Source organism: Caretta caretta, chromosome 8, assembly GCF_965140235.1.
Source record: "Caretta caretta isolate rCarCar2 chromosome 8, rCarCar1.hap1, whole genome shotgun sequence".
Classification (NCBI taxonomy): domain Eukaryota; kingdom Metazoa; phylum Chordata; order Testudines; family Cheloniidae; genus Caretta; species Caretta caretta.
Window position 1 is genome coordinate 106,371,763 of NC_134213.1, and position 22,816 is coordinate 106,394,578.

A 22,816-nucleotide genomic window follows, 5' to 3' on the forward strand; every position below is an offset into this window, starting at 1 on the left:
CCAGGCCAATGGAGAGCCCAGCGCGGGGTGATCGACTTGCAGGGCCTCTCCGCTGGTCCAGACACAGCTCAACACTTCTGGGGCATCTCCAGTCTGGCCAGCTCGTTGTTCTGCTCCGAGCACCGCACTGAGGTGGCGTGGGCTGCGGCTCCCAGGCATTGCGCCACACTGCACGCTTGGCTCTTGGGGAAATCTGCTCCAGTTTCGGGTGCTGAGCACTTGAAAAAATCTGGCCCTGGCTCCTGCTCAGGGTTTGCTACCTCTGTGCCGGTGCCCAGCCAGTTAGTTTAACAGCCTGGCCCGTGTGGGACTCAGCCAAGGCTGGAGCGCTCAGCACCAGAGATTATAAACTCTGTGGGCAGGGCCCCCCTCCCTGCACAAGGGAGCCCGATCTGGAGCAAGGCCTTCGGGAGCAGCTGGGATCCAATCAGTGCTGTCTGGCTATCGCAGGCGGGGTTGTACGTGAGCACTGTCTGTCTGTGCCCTGAGCCAGGCAGCGGCCTCAGGCCAGGGGCTGAATTCGAATTGCTGCGGCAATTCATCCCGGTGCCTCCTAGCTTCTGCGCGCCGGATGCTGCCACCTCAGTAGTGTTCTCCCCCCGGCATCTGGGCTGCACAAGTCTCCCCATGCGCGGCTGCGAGGTTCACAGACACCCACCCCAGGGCAGCCTCCGAGCCAATTCCCGCTGTTCTCCTGTGCCCTGAGCGAGCAGGCTGGGCAGCGGGGACGAGGTGGACAGCGGCTCAAAGAGCCAGGGAGCCCCAGGGGCCTGTGCATCACCCCGACGCGCCGTCGCCTGCCGTGGAGAGACTGCCCCCGGGCTTACGAGTGGCCAGGCTAAGCCAGGAGGGGCCCAGATTCTCCTTGGGCCTCAGGCACAACCAGCGAGGACAACGGGCTGCGGGGCGGGCACTGGCCTCTCCCGGGGAGAACAGGAGCGTGGAGAGCCACAGGCCATGCTGGGTCCGGGTGCTCAGCAGCAGAAACCCCGCCCCGACGCCTGCTCAGAGCCCCGCACCACACAAGAGCTCAGGCCCAGAGGACTGACTGTGTGGGAATGGGCCTGGTGGGGAACTTGGTCACTGTGCCAGCAAGCTCCCTCGGCCCTGCGGTCTGGGCCCTCAGCCCTGCGGTCTGGGCCAGTCCTTGCCCCCCACCCCCAGTGCCACGCTGACCTACAGGCCAGGAGTGGCAAGCCTCACACCCCCAGGGCAGGTAACATTGCATCTGCACACTGAGCCTCCAGGGCTCGGCTCTGATCCGGGGCAACTCCACTGGCTTCAAGGGCCACGCCTGACTTACCCCGGCTTTGTGAGGGCAGAATCGGGCCTAAGCCGCCCCCTGCAGTCCCCAGAGCTTCTGCCCGGGGCAGAGCTCTGCATCCGGCTATTCCGGCTGCCCAGGGCTTGTGCCTGGCATCAGAAGGCCTGGTGCAAAGGCTGTTCGACTCCAGTGAGCTCTGAATCCGGCCCCAAGCCGGTCCAGACTCGCTGTCGCCCCCATGAGGCAGGGCAGAGGCAAAAGGATGCCACAGCCACATCTGAGAGCCCAGAGCTAGGCACTGATCCACTCCCCGGGGCAGCCTGCTCCTCGGCCAGGCCTGCCCCAGGGCTGTCCGGCTGCTCCATCCTGGCACTGAGGGGCTGGGCTCTGCCTTCTCCTCCAGCCAGGTTTCCACACTGTGCTCGTCCCACAGCACCCGATCGCACAGGCAGCGTGGATCCCGGCCTTGATTTCCCCCAGAGGTCCTCCACCACCACGCCGGCGATGTATCCACAACGCTGGCTCTGTGGGGCTGGGACGTGGTCGCCAACTGGCCTGCAAAGCACCTGGCACATGGCAGGGGGAGCTACCCAAGTCCTCCTGGGATCCCTGCTGCCCACCGTGCCTGTGTCCCACCCAGAGCAATGGCTCTAGCCCCATTCCCCAGCCAGCGCTTGGGATTGTGCCAGTCAGCAGCCGCTGCCGAGGACAAATCAGGGCAAAGGAGACAAAGTCAGCCCGGGCCTTTTGTCCGATCAAAGGGGCCCAGCCCCCAGAGCCTGAGGGGAAGGAGCTGGCTGCACAGAACAATGCCCCACTCGGCATCGCATGCCGCAGGCCTGGCCGATACCAGCCCACCCCGCTAACTCCTCTGCCAGGTCCACGACCTGACCACTAGGCCACACTTCCTCCCAAGGGGGCCAGCTGCCATGGGAAACAACCAGCCAGGGCTCAAAGCCTATCCACGGGGGCACAGGCGCAGACGACCCCCCTCCACCAAAACCCCGGCGCGGCAGACAAAGGGCCAGCTGGTGCAGGGGCCGCGGGGCCTGTCTGCACGCTGCAGCTGCCTGGCTGGGCTCCTTTGTGCCAGCAGGGCTCAGTTCACTTCCTTAGGGGCAGGTGTCCAGGTACAAAGAGCCCCCCGCACAATAGGCCCCCTGGGGGGCTGAATGGGGCCTGCGCTCCCTCCTGGGACAGCGCAGGGTGGATCGAAGCCGGGGCTTGGAGAGGGGCTGCTGCACTCCAGCCCTCCCAAGATGCCTGGCCTCCCCCTCCTCTGGCAGGGCGCACACTGGGGCCAGATCCTGCTGGTGGATCCTTCAGGGGAGAGGCCAACCCACTCCTCGCCACCAACACCCGGCCCCTGGCCATGTGCCCTGTCTGTCGAGGGGCACAGCTGGCAGGGATCGGGGCACGGCACGTGGGCAGAGAGCCGCTCACGTGTCCGGGACTGTGCGTGTGAGCAGCAGAGGAGGAATCCCAGTCACGGGCCCCCGCCCCAGCCAGCTCCTGGGAACAGAGCCATCAGAAGGGGAGGGAGGGGACTCACCTGCAGCGCCTCGCAGACCAGCTCCACGCTCAGCGCGCCCGTGAGGAACTCGACGCACAGCTGCAGGAGACAGAGACAGACTGTGGGGGCAGAGCAGAGAAACCACCGTGACTCCCCCTCCCACACTGAGCGCCGCCAGGAGATCCCCACGGCTCCGATACACACTGTTCCAGTCTGACTCAGCACTGTGGGGAGGCTGGCAGAAGGGGGAGCCCCCAGCCCCTCGCCGGGGCCCCTCTGCCAGGTGGATCCGGGGGAGTGCCATGGTGTAGGCCATTGGGCGTGACATGGGGAACTGAACCTGGGGGAGGCTGCATTTTGTGGAAGACAGGGGCAGGGTGGTGAACACAGCCGCAACCTGGAAACAGTTGTGCCCACTGAGGCAGGTTAAGGGGTCAGTGAACTAAGCACCAGCCTGGATCTCGGGAACCATCACAAAGAGCCAGAGGACAACGGACAGGGAAAGAGGAGGCTGAAAGGAGTCGCGCGTGGGCTGCCCAGGGACCGGTTCCTCCCAGGCGATCAAGCCAACGGAGGAATGTGGGATGCAGTGTAGAGCAGATGCAATGTGATGGGCCAATGTAAATAAAGGGACAGAGTTTGAATCTGGGACATGCCCTGATCAGCTCAGTCTGGAGCCGACCCCAGTCCCGGGGAAGCCAAGAGCGCTCCGAGGAAATCCCAGCATGCCAAGCTGACTCCAGGTTCCACCCACCCCTGCCGTGCCCCCAGGTCCCCGCTGGAGGAAGAACTCCCCTGCCCCCCACCTTTGCTCACTGTTAATACCCTCCCCACCTGGCTGGCTGTTTCTGGGGGGTTAGTTATTGTTCTCAGGCTCGGGGCAGGCAGGGGGTGTGTCCCGTGCCCCTGGGGTTAAGAAGCCACGTGAGCACTGGGGCCTGTATTTCAGGGTGTTTAAGGTATCGATTCCAATGGGAGTTAGGCACTCGGAGGCTCTGGCCTTCGGACTTGGGGGGGTTTCGCTCCACGTCAGCATTGCAAACCGGTTAGCCATGCAGGGGGTGGGCTGCTCTGAGGCCGACATGGACCCTGGCGGGCCCAGCCGGCGGGAGCCAGCAACCAGACCCGGCGCAGCTGCACTAACATGGCTCCCACTTCCAGGCAAACCGTTCAATCCCCAGCCCCGGGCGAGGCAGTGGTCCCTGGCCCTGCTTGCGAGGGTGCTGCTGCCTTTGGGCCTCATAGAATCATAGAATATAAGGGTTGGAAGGGACCCCAGAAGGTCATCTAGTCCAACCCCCTGCTCGAAGCAGGACCAATTCCCAGTTAAATCCCTCCCACCGGGGCCCCTGGGCAGAGGATCCAGTGGTGTAAACTACACCAGGGAACCAGCCAGCAGTGCTGAGGGGACCCGGAGCTGCCACCCAGTGCAGCCTCCAGGCAGGGCTCTCAAAGCACCTTACAAACCCCAGCCACTCACTTTAACCACTAGGCCTTGCCGCTGCTCCCAGATGCAGCCACGAGCCCCGTGCACTGGACTGGGTGGTTGGCAGAGCGGGAGGCCAGGCAGCACCAGCAGGGATGGGTGCACTGTGACTGGGGGAAATGAGGGGTTTCAAAGCTCCCCCACCCCAAGATGTACTAAAGGGGGTGGGGCAGGGGGCTCTCGCTGTGCCGTTCCAGTGGGGTGGCCTGGTGCGGTTCCTGACCTCTGACCCTTGCTAATGGAGAGGGGGGTGACTGAAGAGGAACAGCTTGGCCGACCCCGCTGTGACGAAGTGGAACTTTTCATAATATTTTGTGGGACTTGTGTGTGGGCCTCAGTTTCCCCGATGCCCTGCCTGGGTAACTAGGTGTGTGGTGGGGTGTTGGCAGAAAGAACCCCGAGATGGTTCCCAGGTGGAGGTGACACCTAGCTGGCTTGGGCCTGGCCCAGACAGTGGCCCGGCCACTGGGGACCTAGCAAGTGAGGCCCATGGCCCTCTGCCGGACTCCAGCCAGTTCTGGCTCCTCTCCCAGAACGTCCAGGACGCCCCTGTGCAGCCAGCTGGGAAATCCCACGGCCTCCACCCAGAGTGCTTACAAACCCCAGCCCTACCAAAACAACCCACCCCATTGCACGCCCACTTCAGCCCCTGGGGAGAGATCGAACCCCCGGGCAGCCACACCCTCAGCGCATGACCGGAAGGTGCCCGGGGAGCAGCGTGAGGAGGGTGGGCTGAGAACGACATGGCCCAGAACAGGACGAGTCTGCTCCTGTCTGCGGGCGCCTGGCTCCGGAGCTCCCGGGCTCACCCCCCATGGGCAGCTCGTGGGGGGGCATTGGCCCATTCACCCGAGCGATTGCCCCAGCCCTTTGCGCCACGGTTCTGCCCTGGCTGAGCCATTGTCCAAACACTGGTCAACACCAGTCTATGGTGCTGGGTCCTAAAGGCCACGGACTGAACCGCCACTCGCCGGAACCCCGGGCACCCCGGCGGGAGTGGGGGGGCTTAGGAACACAGGCCAGGGCATGTTTGCGGCTATGTAGCCGGCGGCCCTGACTCCCACTCCTGGCTGGGAGTCACAGCCAGCCTCCTTGCCCAATTCCTTGGGTGCCATCACAATGCCCGCTCCACGTGCCGCCTGGCGCCCTGATTCGGGCGCAGGGCACCGACCCCCTTCCCTTGAGAGAGGCACCAGCCCCGGCGGTCGCTGGGGTGCCATCGCTAGCACTTGGCTGTGAGGGAAGAGGTTGAAGGATGGGTCCGGAGGCCTCAGCTCCGGCCCCAGCTCTGCCCCGGCTGGCGGTGACCTGCCCCCAGGCTGTGATTCAGTCCCGCCCCCACCCCGCTGACCTAAGACTCCCTGGAGAGGTTCCGGGTTCTCGGGCGGGGAGGCATGGCAGAGCGAGACCATGGCCCATGAGGGCAAGGGGAGGAAGCTGGTGCCTTTGCCTGAGGGTTCAAGGGAAGCCACAAAGCCAGGACTCTGCACCAGGAGGTGACATGGTGCAGCAGAGGGGGAGCAGGCCGGGCAGCCGCTCAATCCAGGAGCCCCAGGACTGCTCGGACTGGACAGGTCAGCCCTGCTATGGACTGGCCACCCTGGTCCCCTTCCCTGGCTTAACCCAGGGGCTGTGAGCAGAGGAAGGAAAAGCTGTGCCCTTCCCAGGACCCCTTGGCGTGTCCAGCAAGCGCAGCCCCGGAAAGCAAACCACAAGCATAGGAAATTGCAGCAGAGGGTGATGTTGGCACTAGAAGCCCCGGCTAGGGAAGCTGGTGACTTCCTGCTGCAGCCATGGGTGGCTCATCTAGCCCGCTGGCAAGGAGCGCCAGGAGGCACCGAGCTGAGCCCACCACATGGCACGCGGGTGAGATGGCTCTCACCCCATCAGAGCCCACCCAGCCACACCCTGCTCTGGCATAGCCCCGCCCGGCCCCCCAAGGCTCCACCAGCCCAGCCACGCTCCCCTCAGCCACACGCTGCTCTGCCACAGCCCCACCTGCCCCATCACGGCCCCGCCCACCCCACCACGTGCCCCATGGCCCCACCCTCCAGCCACATGCCCCTTGGTCCCGCTGGCTCCACCACGGTCCCACGCACCCCACCCCAGCCACACTGCCTGCGCCTCTCCCCACATCTCCAGCTCTGCGCTGCCTTCCCCTTTGCCGTTCAGTTTGAAATGTTCCATCGACACCCCCATGTGAGAGCCCCATTCCCCCCCACCCCGAGCAGCATGAGCCATTCTGTTAGCGATCATATTTCACAGGACTGGAAGGGACCTCGAGAGGTCATCTACGCCAGTCCCCTGCACTCAGGCAGGACGAAGTATTGTCTAGACCATCCTTGATAGGTGTTTGTCCAGCCTGCTCTTAACAATCCCCAATGACGGGGATTCCACAACCTCTCTAGGCAATTTATTCCAGTGCTTAACCACCCTGACAGAAAGTTTTTCCTAATGTCCCTTGCAATTTAAGCCCATTGCTTCTTGTCCTATCCTCAGAGGTTCATGAGAACAATTTATCTCCCTCCTCCTTATAACCTTTTACATACTTGAAAACTGGTATCCTGTCCCCTCTCAGTCTTCTCTTCTCCAGAAGATACAAACCCAATGTTTTCAGTCTTCCCTCATAGCTCATGTTTTCTAGACCTTTAATCATTTTTGTTGCTCTGTTCTAGACTTTCTCCAGTGTGTCCCCATCTTTCCTGAAATGTGGCACCCAGAACTGGACACTGTGACAAGATAGCCAATGTTAGTCTGGGCAATCCTGCGCTTTTCTTGGCAGAGAGCTAAGATGCCACCCCTTGCCCCTGTTCTTGGGCCATCAATGGCCTCACTAGTGGCCCAGGAAGGTGGTAAAGGAGGGAAACAGGGGAGGGGTCTGGGTTTGCGCCTCACTCTGAGAGGCAACCCCTCTTAACCCCTGCAGGTTCTTACCCTCTTCCCCCTTGGGTGGGGTACCTGCAGTCCTTAGATGCTGGGGCAGGGTCTCCCTTGCTTCAGTTCTTTGATCCCCCCCCCCCCAAGTCTCACAGCATACATTCAAGTTCTCCTCCCCTGCCTGCCTGGAGCAGGGGGTTTTATTAAGTTCCTAACAGGGCCTTAATTGACTGCAGGTGCTCCAATTAACCTGCAGCCACCTTCCCTAGTCTACAGGGAAGCACACCTTAATTAGCCTTCCCCTCTAGCACTCTCCCACTGCTCCCTGGCTCTCCTGTATTGTAATGTAATACTCTAGTTTAGGTCTAATTGGAGCAGAGCGGAGATTACTTCTTGGGTCTTGCTTACAACACTCCTGCTAATACAGCCCAGAATGATGTTTGGGTTTTTTACACTGTTGACTCATATTTAGCTTGTGGTCTACCATGACCCTCAGATCCCTTTCCGCAGTGCTCCTTCCTAGGCAGTCAGTTCCCATTTTGTGTTTGTGCAACTGAATGTTCCTTCCTAAGTGGTGTACTTGGTATTTGTCCTTATTGAGCAATGGGGCGTTGTCAGCCCCAGACACTGGGCCACAGGCAGCCCGGGGAAAGGAGGAGGCTGGTGCAGCGGGGCCCCAAGCCTGTAGCATATACAGGGGCCAAGGGATAAGTGTATTTGTGCAGCTGCTACCCCACTCACCCCAGCCTGGGCCATGGAGCAGAGCTCTGCAGTGCCTGGGGCAGGGCCCCCATCCAGCCGAGCTGGGACACTGGGGAGGCGCAGGGCTGGTCTGGCTGGATCAGCAGCCTTAGTGCCAGATGCTGCGTGGGAAAAGCCAGCTCAGGCTTTGGGGCCATTGCATCAGGGGCTGGGCCCGTCAGCGCTGGGAAGGGAGCCTAAACTTCGCATCTGCGTCTCAGCCAAGCCAGGCCGCCCGGCTGGGGATTTCCCACTGCTTCCTGCTTACCCCTCCACCTGCATCCCAGAGGACAACCCTCCCCGCCTGCCGTGGCCACATCGCCTCGCTGGGCGTTAGGAAAGGAGGCAGCTGGCTGGCTGGTGGAGGTCTTTGGTCTAATCACATGGGCTGGGACTTGTTAGCCACCCTCCCACCCCCTGATCATTATGCCCCTGGGTGATGAGAAAATAGCACAGAAATGCTCTCTCTTCCAGGTCCCTTCCTGACACACACGCCCTGGCCCGCAGTCCCATTGTAGAGGCCAGCGTTTTGCGTTTCCAACTCTGGCTCTCCCAGCCACATCCGCCCGGCTAGCCACCCACCCAGGGGGAGGAATCCCTTCAGCACTGGAAGGGAAAGGGCTGGACTGATGAGCCACAGAGGGAACCAGCCTCCAGCTTCCCCAAACACCCGCTCGAGCAGATGGGCTGGCTCGAGGGGGTGGGGCTGGAACACACGCCTGGCTGATGGCCCCCACATGCAATGAGCTGGGTGGGTCTCAGACCAGTCCCACCAGGCAGGTACCCCCATCACTGACGGGCAGTGGCTGGCCCCCTCGGTGGCAGAGAGAGGCTGAGAGGGACTGGCCCCCTCACCTCTCCGGCTCAGACATGGGGCTGCTTGCATGGATCAAGAGAGGCTCCGGGGCTACCGAGCTGGCTCCTTTTCCCGACACAGAGAGTTAAAGGGAAATCTCTGTGGGATGCAGGAGAGCCCCGCGACACACACACAGAGGCCGGGGTCACCGCCAGGACAATGCCGCATTCTTACACCCCTTGTGTCCGCCGTGCCGTGCAGGGGCGGGGAGGGTGGCCGCTGGTGAATTCAAGGCTGAACAAAGTGTGCTGAGAGCACACCAGGCCCCCGCCAGAGCTCACCCATGGCACGAATGCCTGTTCCCACCCCGGGAGTGCTGGGACAGCCCCAGCGGGTGGATGGCGCCCTGCCCTGTCAGCATTGGGCGAGGTGCCTAGCTCCTGTGCGTGGGCCTCGGAGCTCGCAGGCGAGGCTGCTGGCTGTGTAAGAACGCTGCTGCGCACCGGGCTGACGCCACACCCTCAGGTAGGTGTCAGCGTGGCAAGGATGTGGAAAGTGAGAGCGCGCCGGCTGCCAGAGGAGCAGCATTGCCGCAGAGCCCCTGGCTGGAAGGTCACCTTTGCTGTTGCATCAACTCCAGGGCCACCCACAGCTTCCTGGTTCTCACTCTGCTGCATGCCAGAGTTACAGACAACTTCACAGTGACAGCAACAGTGACTCAGAGCCAGCTCCCAAAGCAGCAGCCCCTGCTCCTGGAGCAAAGGGAGACTCCCCATTAGTGGAGAGCGGTACAGGGCCTATGACAGAGAGTAGAGCAGGTCTGATTCCAGCCTGCAGGGGGCGTTAGTGCACAGACACACAGTCCAGTTCTTTCCAGTGCTGGCAAACTTTCCCCTCCCCCTGGGAGGTGAGGGGCCTTAGCCATGCACCCCAGGCCTGGGCCAACAAAACTCACGGAGCCAAGATGCGACAACCTCCCAGCCAGGGGCTCGGGAGCAGGTCAGCAGAGGCGGCTGCTGTCCTATTGGCCCCGGGGGGAGGAAAGCAAGCCCAGCTTTTCCCAGCCACAGGCCGTGCAGAGGCAAACCTGGACTCAAAGCAAGCAGCCAGCCTTGTGCCTGGGGGCTGGCAGACGGGCCCCTCGTCAAACCCAGCATGCCCGCAGCGCGTGCCAGATGCTGTCACGGAGTCCCTGGGCGATGCTCTGGAACTGCTCCCCATGAAGCCAGGCAGGACTCTGGAGAAGTCTCCTCTCTGGGAGCAGCCTGTCTGCAGGACACAAAGCTCACACAGCTTCCACCTTCCTGGGTCTGACCTCGGAGCATTCAGCATCCTCTGCCCCTCCATGTGCTTCCCACAGCGAGTCTGCCCAGGCGGGGTCCTGGGGAAGCCAGAGGGTCCTGCCCCCCAACTTCGCAGTCAGACGTGACTCTCAGCCAGCCAGAAAAACAGAAGGTTTATTAAACGACAGGAACATGGTCTAAAACAGAGCTTTCAGGTGCAGAGAACAGGACCCCTCAGCTGGGTCCATTTTGGGGGGCAGTGAGCCAGACAACCACGTCTGCCCTTCACTCCATGTCCCGGCCAGCCCCAAACTGAAACTCTCTCCAGCCCCTCCTCCTCTGGGCTTTGTCCCTTTCCCGGGCCAGGAGGGCACCGGATTCCTTTGTTCTCCAACACTTTAGCTCTCACCTTGCAGGGGGGAAGGGCCCAGGCCATCAATTGCCAGGAAACAGGATGTCAGCCATTCTCTGTGTCCAGACCCCTGCACACACCTGCCCTCTAGGGCTCTGCAGTGATCATACACCCTAACCCCACCCCCTAGATACTTAAGAACTGCCTAGGGGAAACTGAGGCACCCCCACAATATTCAGAGGAAACATTAAGAACAGTCCCACTTCGTCACAGGTGCCCCGTGCTCCCACCTTTCTGCCAGGCCCATCTGCAGCAGGGCCATTCACTGGCATCTTCCTAGCTGGGTGCCGGGCACCAGCAGGGCAGAGCTGGCCGCAGACACCCTGATCCGTGGCTCCGCAGGGTGACCCAGTGACCACCCCCCCCGGAACCAAACCCCAGAGCACAGAGAAAGGTGCCAGGGACAGAGAGAACTGGACTCGGCAGTGCTGCGGAGAACATCCCGCCGGCTCCGAGGTGCTGCCAGGCCCCTGCGGGGCACGGACCGATTCCCGTTATCAGCAGAGCCCGCATCCAGCCGCAGGCAGCGCATGGACAGGGCCCCCCAGCAGCACCCCACCCGCTGCGCCACGGCACTCAGGAGAGCCAGGTGCTGGCAGCACACAGGACAGGCAGGTGCAGCCGGGACCCAGCTCTGCCGGTGCCCCTCACTCCCGACCCGCAGCCCCTGCTACCCCAGCCCTGGGCTCCCTCCCCCCCCCCCCCGTGCCCCTCACTCCCAACCCGCAGCCCCTACTACCCCAGCCTTGGGCTCCCCACCCCGTCCCTCACTCCCAACCCCGCAGCCCCTACTACCCCAGCCTTGGGCTCCCCACCCCGTCCCTCACTCCCAACCCCGCAGCCCCTGCTACCCCAGCCTTGGGCTCCCCACCCCGTCCCTCACTCCTAACCCCGCAGCCCCTGCTACCCCAGCCCTGGGCTCCCCCCCCCCCGTCCCTCACTCCCAACTCCGCAGCCCCTGCTACCCCAGCCCTGGGCTCCCCCCCCCCCCGTCACTCACTCCCAACCCCGCAGCCCCTGCTACCCCAGCCCTGGGCTCCCCACCCCGTCCCTCACTCCCAACCCCGCAGCCCCTGCTACCCCAGCCTTGGGCTCCCCACCCTGTCCCTCACTCCTAACCCTGCAGCCCCTGCTACCCCAGCCCTGGGCTCCCCCCCCCCCCCCGTCCCTCACTCCCAACCCGCAGCCCCTGCTACCCCAGCCTTGGGCTCCCCACCCCGTCCCTCACTCCTAACCCCGCAGCCCCTGCTACCCCAGCCCTGGGCTCCCCCCCGCCCCCCGTCACTCACTCCCAACCCCGCAGCCCCTGCTACCCCAGCCCTGGGCTCCCCACCCCGTCCCTCACTCCCAACCCCGCAGCCCCTGCTACCCCAGCCTTGGGCTCCCCACCCTGTCCCTCACTCCTAACCCTGCAGCCCCTGCTACCCCAGCCCTGGGCTCCCCCCCCCCCGTCCCTCACTCCCAACCCCACAGCCCCTGCTACCCCAGCCTTGGGCTCCCCCCCCCGTCCCTCACTCCCAACCCTGCAGCCCCTGCTACCCCAGCCTTGGGCTCCCCACCCCGTCCCTCACTCCCAACCCCGCAGCCCCTGCTACCCCAGCCCTGGGCTCCCCCCCCCCCCGTCCCTCACTCCCAACCCCACAGCCCCTGCTACCCCAGCCTTGGGCTCCCCACCCCGTCCCTCACTCCTAACCCCGCAGCCCCTGCTACCCCAGCCCTGGGCTCCCCCCCCCCCGTCCCTCACTCCCAACTCCGCAGCCCCTGCTACCCCAGCCTTGGGCTCCCCACCCCGTCCCTCACTCCTAACCCCGCAGCCCCTGCTACCCCAGCCCTGGGCTCCCCCCCGCCCCCCGTCACTCACTCCCAACCCCGCAGCCCCTGCTACCCCAGCCTTGGGCTCCCCACCCTGTCCCTCACTCCTAACCCTGCAGCCCCTGCTACCCCAGCCCTGGGCTCCCCCCCCCCCCGTCCCTCACTCCCAACCCCACAGCCCCTGCTACCCCAGCCTTGGGCTCCCCCCCCCGTCCCTCACTCCCAACCCCGCAGCCCCTGCTACCCCAGCCTTGGGCTCCCCACCCCGTCCCTCACTCCCAACCCCGCAGCCCCTGCTACCCCAGCCTTGGGCTCCCCACCCCGTCCCTCACTCCTAACCCCGCAGCCCCTGCTACCCCAGCCTTGGGCTCCCCCCCCCGTCCCTCACTCCCAACCCCGCAGCCCCTGCTACCCCAGCCTTGGGCTCCCCACCCCGTCCCTCACTCCTAACCCCGCAGCCCCTGCTACCCCAGCCCTGGGCTCCCCCCCGCCCCCCGTCACTCACTCCCGACCCGCAGCCCCTGTTACCCCAGCCCTGGGCTCCCCCGCCTCTGTGCCCCTCACTCCCAACCCCGCAGCCCCTGCTACCCCAGCCTTGGGCTCCCCCGCCTCTGTGCCCCTCACTCCCAACCCACAGCCCCTGCTACCCCAGCCCTGGGCTCCCCGCCCCATGCCCCTCACTCCCGACCCGCAGCCCCTGCTACCCCAGCCCTGGGCTCCCCGTCCCATGCCCCTCACTCCCGACCCGCAGCCCCTGCTACCCCAGCCTTGGGCTCCCCACCCGTCCCTCACTCCCAACCCCGCAGCCCCTGCTACCCCAGCCCTGGGCTCCCCCCTGTGCCCCTCACTCCCAACCCGCAGCCCCTGTTACCCCAGCCCTGGGCTCCCCGCCCCATGCCCCTCACTCCCAACTCCGCAGCCCCTGCTACCCCGGCCCTGGGCTCCCCCCCGCCCCCCGTCCCTCACTCCCGACCTGCAGCCCCTGCTACCCCAGCCCTGGGCTCCCCCCTGTGCCCCTCACTCCTGACCTGCAGCCCCTGCTACCCCAGCCCTGGGCTCCCCCCCAGCTCTGCCACTGCCCTTCAATCCTGACCCGCTGCCCTGGGCTTCCCCCCCACACACACACAGCTCCTCCAAGGCCCCTGAATCCCACACTACCCCTCTTACTCCAGCCCTGGCCCTCTCCCAAGCAGGGGCCGCCTGCCATGACAAACTGCGCCCCTGCAGAGGCTGGGTCGGGCGGCACCCGCATTGGCAGGCAGCCTGCCGGTGACTTGTCTGCCTTTGCCAATCAACCGGCGAGGCCTGCGAGCCTTTCCCAGAGGGCGGCTGCAGCTGTAAGGGAGCCCCGGAGGCTTCTGGGGGAGGCCTGACCTGGGGCAGAGGAAACGGGATTAACTGTCACCTGAGCATCGGCAAACAGGCCTCTTCTCTCAGCGCTTTCCCATGAGCCAGGGCCCGGGGCCAGCTGGCAGGTCGCCACCGCCCCATCCCGCAGCCCGGAGGTAACACCAGGAGGTGTCAACAGTATCACAGCAGGCTGCCGACTGCAGCTGCTTCCCACCATCCAGAGCAACAGGAAAACCCTAATCCTCTTTCCAGCTGGGCCACAGCAACCCCCCCCCTCCCCGCCCCAATTCCCGGCCCCACTGGCTGCCATGTGCCAGGCCATTTCTCCTGGAGTGGGGAGAGGAGGCATTTTCTCAGCTGCGTCTCTCAGACCCACCCCCCCACAGCCAGGGGGACGGGACTGTCCATCCCATCAGAGTACCCGACTCTCCATCCCCGCCCATCACCCAGTGCCCCCAGCCTCTCCAGGCAAAGCCGGGCTCGGGAGGCACCGTGGAGAGCCGGGGCGCTGGACTCGCACCCAGTTTTAACATTAGCTGCCTGCTCTGACCAGTGCGTCGCCAGGCAGGAGGAGGGTCACAGCGTGAACTGGAACAAGCATCAAGCGCTGGCTATTGTCAGACCAGGCACTGGATCAGAGCGCACTGGTCTGGACTGGGATGAGCCTGGATCCCAGCCTAGATGGGCCGTTGGGCTGAACTGAGCCACGATCCTGGACTAGCCAGAGATCTCCTGGCCAGCAGGGACTGCTCTGAGCATCTGGTCTGAGCTTCCCCGGAGAACGTCACCTCGGGAAGCCAGCAGCGCGCCCGGTTTCTGCTGGCTGAGCTGGCCTGGTGTTTAGTGGGAGACTCCCCGGGATGGAGAATGCACCACTCCCCTTTGATGGCAGATGGCGGCCCCCTGTCTGCCTTGATCTTCACCTTGGGTGCGCTTTAACCCGCCAGGGGGCTGCTTCTCGCCTGGCCTGCAGCACGTGGGGGTGGAAATGCCGCGCGCCCGGGAGAACTATCAGCCACAGGAACCACTTCCCAGCGAGCGAGTTCAGCAAACGTCTCGCTAACCGACAACGAGCAACAGCGCAGGGCGCGAGCCAGCCAGGCAGGGCTGGTCCCACCAGAGACAGCTCCAGGGCTGCGTCCCGCGCTGGGGGACATGGAAATGCAGGGGCCAAACCTGCTGCTGCAGACACGAGGCCAAATTGGTGCCCAGAATAATGAGGGGATGGGCTGTCCCCTGCGGGGGACATGTTGGCACAGCAAAGGGAAGAGCAGCACAGGCTGGCTGAAGGACGAGATGGGGAAGGAGCAAACATCACGACGCTGGCTGGCCCCGCCTGGGACCCCGGCCTTCGCCAGGCTGATCCTGACGGGGGTTCTGGGGCCAGGCCAGGGAGAGCGAGAGCCAACCGCCCGCGCCACCTCCGCTGTCTGACCCCAAATATCACCCAGGATGTGAGACTTTGTCATCCTCCCCCACCCGGCGTGAGCTCTTCCTTCCCCCGCCGACTGCTCTCCTTTGCCTTCCGTCTAACCAGAGTCTGGCTGAGCCAGCCAGGACGGTGTACGGCTGGGAGCCTGTGACAAAGAAAGAGGCTGCTAAATGCAATGCCCTAAATGGTATGAGTTAGCCAGGCCTCGGAGGGGCTCGTAAAACCCTGCCCTGCCCTCTAAAGTGCTTGCAACCCCTCCCGGCTTGGGGTCATCCCCCCACTGCTCCATCCTCCTTCTAAACAGTCTGTGACTTCCAGCAGGGCGCGGCTTTTCCCCTCACTTCCCTGCTCTGCGCTTTCCCTGCCGTTTGCTTTATCCTTCACGGGCAGCCGCCCCCAGGCACCCGAGCCCGCTCCGGGAAGGAAGCAGAGCTGCTTGGCTGCATGTCCGTGTCCCTGCATTGCTCCCAGTTAATGGAGAGTTGCTCCCAGTGCCAGCGGCAGGGCCTGAGCTTGAGCCCTGCTGTGGCTGTGAGTCCCCCAGGCGCGCAGCACCATCACCGCCCCGGCAGGCGACCGCAGCTGTGTCACAAACAGCCTCTGCTTTTTGTTTTGGCTTCCTGCTTTCTGGGAACTTCACAAATAAATCACTGCCCCCGGCCCCTCCCCCGCAGGGTGGGCTGCATCGTTGGAACCGACAGCGGGGCCGAGAGGAGCCTGGCTCTGGATTCCATGTGCCAGCTGCTCACCGAGACCATGGGTGCGGCCTTCTACCGCCCGCCACCAGTAACTACCCCGCCCCCCGAACTCACCCTGTGGGCAGGTGGGGGAGGGAAGGATGGTCGTGGGAAAGAGTCGGTTGCTAGGGCTCAGAAGCCCAGGATTCTGTTCTGAGCTCTGGCAGACTTCGGCCAGGCCCCTTCCCCACTCCCTGCCTCAGTTTCTCCAACAGGGCTGTGACGAAGTGGGACTGTTCTTAATGTTTCCTCTGAATAGTGTGGGGGTGCCTCAGTTTCCCCTAGGCAGTTCTTAAGTATCTAGGGGGTGGGGTAAGGGTGTATGATCATTGCAGAGCCCTAGAGGGCAGGTGTGTGCAGGGGTCTGGACACAGAGAATGGCCGACACCCTGTTTCCTGGCAACTGATGGCCTGGGCCCTTCCCCCCTGCAAGGTGAGAGCTGAAGGGTCGGAGAACAAAGGAATCAGGTGACCTCCTGGCCCCGGAAAGGGACAAAGCCCAGAGGAGGAGGGGCTGGAGGGGGTTTTCAGTTTGGGGCTGGCTGGGACATGGAGTGAAGGGCAGACGTGGTTGTCTGGCTCACTGCCCCCCAGAATGGACCCAGCTGAGGGGTCCCGTTCTCTGCACCTGCAAGCTCTGGTTTAGACCATGTTCCTGTCGTCTAATAAACCTTCTGTTTTACTGGCTGGCTGAGAGTCCCGTCTGACTGCGAAGTTGGGGTGCAGGACCCTCTGGCTTCCCCAGGAGCCCCACCTGAGCGGACTCGCTGGGGGAAAGCGCACGGAGGGGCAGAGGATGCTGAATGCTCTGAGGTCAGACCCAGGAAGGTGGAAGCTGTGTGAGCTGTGTGTCCTGAAGACAGGCTGCTCACAGAAAGGCGAGTACCCCAGAGTCCTACTGGCTTCATGGGGAGCAGTTCCAGAGCATCGCCCAGGGACTCCGTGACAAGGGCAAGCAGACAATGGCACTCGCCCATCCGGCGGGAGGGAGGGAGGCTTAGGGGGTCTCCACGCTGAGTTTTATCAGCATCACCACCAAGGCAGCCGGCGGGGGCGGGTTTCAGCTCGAACGTGCAGATGCAGATACGGGGGGAGGAGGCGTTTTACACCAGTACCGATTATCTGGCTTCACCAGAGGAGCAGGAGCTACCCTGGCCTGCGTGCTTTTATCCCAGTCAAAGCACCAAAGTGGGCCAGGGCGGGAGCCGGCTGCCTGTGAAGCACCTGGAGATGTGGGCATGGGAGGGCCTAGAAAATGGCGAGGCGTGGAGTATTCGGGTGGGAGCGAGGAGCAGGCTGGACGGACCCCCCGGCACCATTCAGAGAAGCCAGCCAGGTGGCCAGGAACGCCAGGGGCAGGGGGCCACCCGAGGGCATCGCCCGTCCATGTGCTGCCAAGGTGGCAGGTGACTGAGGAGCCGGGCCCGATTCCTCACTGACACAGAAGTTAATGGGAGTTCAGGGCCTTTGAGGATCGGGGCCCCGCCTTGACCACCTCCGGGAGGCCCCTCAGCATCTCCAGAGCCTGCGCTGCTCTAGAGCAGAGTTTGTCACATCACCGCCCGCCCCCACGCTGGGATGGTGCAAAACTCCCCTCCCCCCAACCCCGCCCCCCCCCCGCTCAGCGGAGCACACCTCGGCCCAGGAGCAGTGAGAAGAAGGAAACTTCGGGGAGCGCAGACCCTCCCCCACTTCGCCAGCAGGGATGGGCGCTCGCAGGCTGGCTACGCCCGAGCTCTGCCCCACGCCAGCTGGCACACAGAGCATTCAGTACATCCCACCCCTGCCACCAGTTGTCACGGAGTCCCCGGGCGATGCTCTGGGACTGCTCCCCATGAAGCCAGGCAGGACTCTGGGGAAGTCTCCTCTCCGGGAGCAGCCTGTCTGCAGGACACAAAGCTCACCCGGCTTCCACCTTCCTGGGTCTGACCTCGGAGCATTCAGCATCCTCTGCCCCTCCGTGCGCTTCCCACAGCGAGTCCGCCCAGGCGGGGTCCTAGGGAAGCCAGAGGGTCCTGCCCCACAACTCCGCAGTCAGACGTAACTCTCAGCCAGCCAGTAAAACAGAGGTTCATTAGACGACAGGGACATGGTCTAAACCAGAGTTTGTAGGTGCAGAGAACAGGACCCCTCAGCTGGGTCCATTTTGGGGGGCAGTGAGCCAGACAACCACGTCTGCCCTTCACTCCATGTCCCCAGCCAGCCCCAAACTAAAACTCCCTCCAGCCCCCCCTCCTCTGGGCTTTGTCCCTTTCCCGGGCCAGGAGGGCACCGGATTGCTTTGTTCTCCAACCCTTTAGTTCTCACCTTGCAGGGGGGGAAGGGCCCAGGCCACCAGTGGCCAGGAAACAGGGCGTCGGCCATTCTCTGTGTCCAGACCCCTGCACACACCTGCCCTCTAGGGCTCTGCAACCATCATACACCCTCACCCCACCCCCTAGATACTTGAGAACTGCCTAGGGGAAACTGAGGCACCCCCACACTATTCAGAGGAAACATTAAGAACAGTCCGGCTTCGTCACAGGGGAGAGCAGCCCCCCCCACTGAGCCAGCAGGGACGGGCGCTCGCAGGCTGGCTACGCTCGAGCGCGGCCCCCACGCCACCTGGCTCACAGACCATTCCCCATGGGAACATGGTGAACTTCACGCAGGGCTGGGCGGCCGCTGCCAGCCATGTATCCAGGGGGGCAGAGATTCCTTTCCGCCTGGTCTGCAGGTGGGGCTCAGCACTGCATGCCCCTGGCCCCTCCCCGACACCACTAGGCCCTGCTGCAGGCATGTCCAGACCTGCTCTTTGTTCCTTAGCCTGCTGGCTGCTTGGCTCTGGGGCAGCAGGAACGGCATGGGAGACTGGCCCTCTGCCAGGTGGGTAGGGCTGTAAAATGCTTTACCTGGCCCCAGAGGGTGAGAGTGGTGGGGGAACGGGGTAGCCACTGGCTGGGCCTGCCCCACCACCACTCCAAGGCACCTCAAAGCCATGCAGGGATTTAGTCTCACAGCCCCCTGCTCCACCCCAGGAGGGACGTACTGGGGTCTCCATTTGGCACAGACAGCAAAGTGACTTGCCTAAAATCCCAGTGAGTCAGGACAGAACCATCAAAACCAGAACCCAGGCGTCCGGTTCTCTGCTCTAGACCAGCGCTTCTCAAGCTATCTGATGTGGGGGACCGGCAATTTTATTTTCCAATGTGTGCGCAGACCGGCAGCTGCTGGCTCGTGGACTGGCACTGGTCTGCGGACCACCACTCTGACTAACACTGCTCTAGACCAAACTCCCCTCCCGGAGCTCAGAAAGGAACCCAGGCGTCCTGGCACCCAGTCTGCCAGTCAACCCACTTTGGGGCCTAGCGCAGTGAGATTGCACAATCCCTGCTCGCAGCCCATGTGCACAGAGAGCTGTGTCTGTCTGTCAGGGCTCTCCTAACACTGCATTCAGAGCTGTGAGCGTGCATGGCCCTGTACAGACAGGAGATTGGGCTGCGTAGGATGCCAGGCGGAGAGGCCGGGAACAGGAGGGCGGCAGGGTGAGGAGCTATGGCTGGCAGGGACAAGGAGCCCAGGGAGGACCCAGGGGTTCCCAGCTTTTTCTGCACTGTGACCCCAGGTTTGAGAGGCCACCCCCCATGTGGCTATTAAGGGGGTGGTGCCCTGAGCCCAGGTTGAGAACCCCGATGGAGACATGCTGGCCTGCGGGGGGCAGCCCTTAGACAAGCCAGACAGGGAGTTCTCACCACAGCCCAGGAGACGGGGGGCTGCTTACCCCAGTCAGGGGAAGAAGGGGGGGAATGGGGAGGCTGTTACCACAGCCAAAGGGAGGAGTGGGGCTGTGGGGGGTGTTGAAGGGGTAGCTACCCCAGCCAGGGGGAAGAGGGGGGGCTGTGGAGGTGTTGAGGGAGAGTTACCTCAGCCAGGGGAGAAGGAGGGAATTGGAGAGCTGTTGCCCCAGCCAGGGGGAAAAGGGGGGCTGTGGGGGTGTTGAGGGGGAGTTACCCCAGCCAGGAGGAGAAGGGGGGAACTGGGGGGGCTGTTACCCCAGCCAGGGGAGAAGGGAGGAATTCGAGGGCTGTTACCCCAGCCAGGGGGACAAGGGGAGCTGTTAGCTGTGCTCCCCCTAACTCGAGCTCCCCTCCCTCTCCCTCCCAGGATGCCCCTTGCTGCGTGTGCAGCAGCCAGGCCCCACGGCGCCTGCCTGTTGAGGGCAGAACCAGCATCAAAGCCAAGCCGCGCCCACCCTGCCGCCACGGCCCAGTGCTGCGGCTCTTCCCCCGGGAGAAGGGAAGAATTGGGGGGCTCTTCCCCCAGCCAGGAGCAGCGGGGAGCAGCTCGATGACCGGCCGCCTGGCGCAGCAGCAAAGCCTTGGTTGGCCTGGCCCAGGACTGCTCTGAACGAATTCTTGGATCCCCCCCGGCCCTGTTCCCCGGGCCTGAGCCCCTCTTTGTCTGTGGGACGGCAGCTGTGCACGGCTGGCCGCAGCCCAGCGCTGCGGTCATTTCCTGACCCCCCCCCCCCCCCCCCGCCTCCCAGCCCACCTGCCTGGCTTTCATGAGCCCAGCTCCAAGCCCGGGGGCCGGATGGGGCAGGCACCGGGGCTGGGGGTGGGAGCAGCCAGATATTCTTAGGAGAGGAGATCAATGAAAAACGAGGCAACCTCACAATCAAAACAAAGCACGTGCCTGGGCATGCCAGCCCCACAGCTCCTCACTGCCGGCCCCACACCCCCCCCAACTCCACCCCCACAGCTCCCTCACTGCTGGCCCCACACCCCCCACTCCACCCCCACAGCTCCCTCATTGCCGGCTCCACACCCCCCCCACTCCACCCCCACAGTTCCCTCACTGCCGCCACCCCCCCCCCCACTCCAGCCCCGCAGCTCCCTCACTGCCGGCCCCACACCCCCCACTCCACCCTGCAGCTTCCTCACTGCCGGCCCCACCCCCCCACTCCACCCCCACAGTTCCCTCACTGCCGGCCCCACCCCCCCAGCTTCCTCACTGCTGGCCCCACCCCCCCCCACTCCACCCCGCAGCTCCCTCACTGCCAGCCCCACACCCTCCACTCTACCCCCACAGTTCCCTCACTGCCGGCCCCACACCCCCCACTCCAGCCCCGCAGCTCCCTCACTGCCGGCCCCACAGCTCCTTCACTCCACCCCCACAGCTTCCTCACTGCCGGACCCACACCCCCACTCCAGCCCCACAGCTCCCTCACTGTCAGCCCTACACCCCCTGCGCCGGCCCCCGGCCTGGGCCTACCAGCCCCATGTCTCCCTCACTGCCAGCCCCGTGCCCCCCATGCCAGCCCAGCATCTCCCTCACTGCCAGCCCCGCACCTGCCTGTGCGAGCCCCGCAGCTCCCTCACTGCCAGTCCCGTGCCACCCACACCGGCCCCATGGCTCCCAGTCCCTGGCCACACCCCCTGCATCAGCCCTGCAGCTCCCCCACTGCCAGCCCCATGCCCCCTGTGCCAACCCCACAGCCAATCCCGTGCCCCCTGCACCAACCCCACTGCTCCCTGGCCTGGGTCTGCCAGCCCCATGCCCCACGTGCTGGCCTTTAGCCGGTGCTTCAGGCCCAGTGTTTAGAACATACTCGGCTGGGAATTAGCACGGGTGAGACACACATATCCCCTGCACACACACACACCACCACCCCCACATTCTTCACACTCGGCTAAGAGGAAGCTTGGGCGCCCTCAGCCAGCCCTTGCTGCCCCACGCGGACGGCTCCTCCTGATCACACAGGATGGGATCAATGCAACAGCAAGGCCCCTTCTCTCCACTAAGGAAGGAGACTCTGGTCTCCCTGTCCAGCCAGGTCCTGCCCCATCCAGCTCTGCCTATGGCCAGGGAGCCACTGGCCTGTTAGTTACAGGGGCAGCCCCACATCAGTGGGCACAAGGGAAGAAAACTAGCCTTCAAAGCCCCTTCCCGCAGCTGCTTGGGCTGGAGAAGGCCTGGGAGACGAGACCTCCCCAGACCCAGGGGATGGTTCCCTCAGTATTCTGGCTGGGCTGGTTTTCAATTACCCAAGAAAGTAGCTTCCACACGTTGCCCTGCCTGCCAGCCCTCACTGCCTGGCAGCTTCCCCTCTGCCCTACGTTGGCCTGGGCTCGAAATGAAACGTTCCCTCAGCTCTCGGGCCAGCCACACAGCCATGGGCTCCCGGGGAGCAGGCCCAGGCCCTTGTGCTTTGGGTGGGCAATTCCTTACCACTGCTCAGGACTGGCTTGGTCACTTTCCACCCCAGGTGGGTCCAACACCCCACACTGGTCCTGGCTAATGCAGGGTAAGTCACGAGGAAATCTCCGGACCCTTGGGAGGCCCCCGCAGAAACCGCCCAGCTCCCAGAACACAACACACAGCCTCCAGCCCGTCCTGCAGCGATGCCGGCGTGGCTCAAGGTGGAGTACTGCATCCTGGGAATTACACTCTCCATTGTAATTCCCGTTCTCATCTGCTCTATTTATGTGCCCATCCCATGTGGCCGTTGGGCTGTTGGCAAGTTTCCAGCCTGGCTTTGGTTGGCCCTGCAGAAGACACTTTGCTGGGCTCCTCCGTCCCAAGCCCAACCGCTAAGAGACGCAGCTGCAGTACGGGCCGTAGAAGAGCCCTGACGGCAGGTTCCCCTGACACTGTGGCTGGGAGAACGAGCAGCAGGTGTGGGTTCCCTCGCTGACCAGCATCGCCAGCCAGGAGAGCTCCGGGAAAGGAGAGGCACTAGGCTGAAGCGGAAAGGACACGTGCAGAGAGTGCTAGTGACACGTGCTCCCTGGGCAGGTTATGGGAAAGCAGTGCGGGCCTCTGTGGGAAGGAAGGGGTGAATTCCCTGCTGCTGACACCACCCGCACCCGGAGAGGGATTCCTGAAAAACTGAAAGTGCCTTGAGATCCAAATGGCATGCAGGTGTGGAAAGAGCCAGGAGCAGTTAGCCAGAGGCTGCTGGCTTCATCCCAGCACCTCTCTGAATCACACCATACAGGCATGAGGAAGACCCATGAGATCACCATGCCCAGGCCCTGCTGCCATGTGCAGAACGGGCGTGGGAATCTGCATCACACCACATCCCGGGGAAGCTGTTCCACCGCCACGGGGAACCCTGCCGCCAGGACGTTC

General features: G+C 63.9%; 1 protein-coding gene across 3 annotated transcripts in view; it reads right to left on the reverse strand.

Moving 5' to 3' along the window:
• BTBD19 (BTB domain containing 19) overlaps positions 1-22,816 on the reverse strand; it is a 75,829-nt gene that overhangs the window by 24,589 nt on the left and 28,424 nt on the right. For 2 of the 3 annotated variants that reach the window (XM_075131887.1, XM_048861450.2), the window contains exon 4: positions 2,817-2,876. The exons of the other annotated variant lie outside the window; for it this stretch is intronic. In XM_075131887.1, the coding sequence (XP_074987988.1) occupies positions 2,817-2,876 (60 nt within the window). The remainder of the gene's footprint in view (positions 1-2,816; positions 2,877-22,816) is intronic. 3 annotated transcript variants of the gene reach the window in all.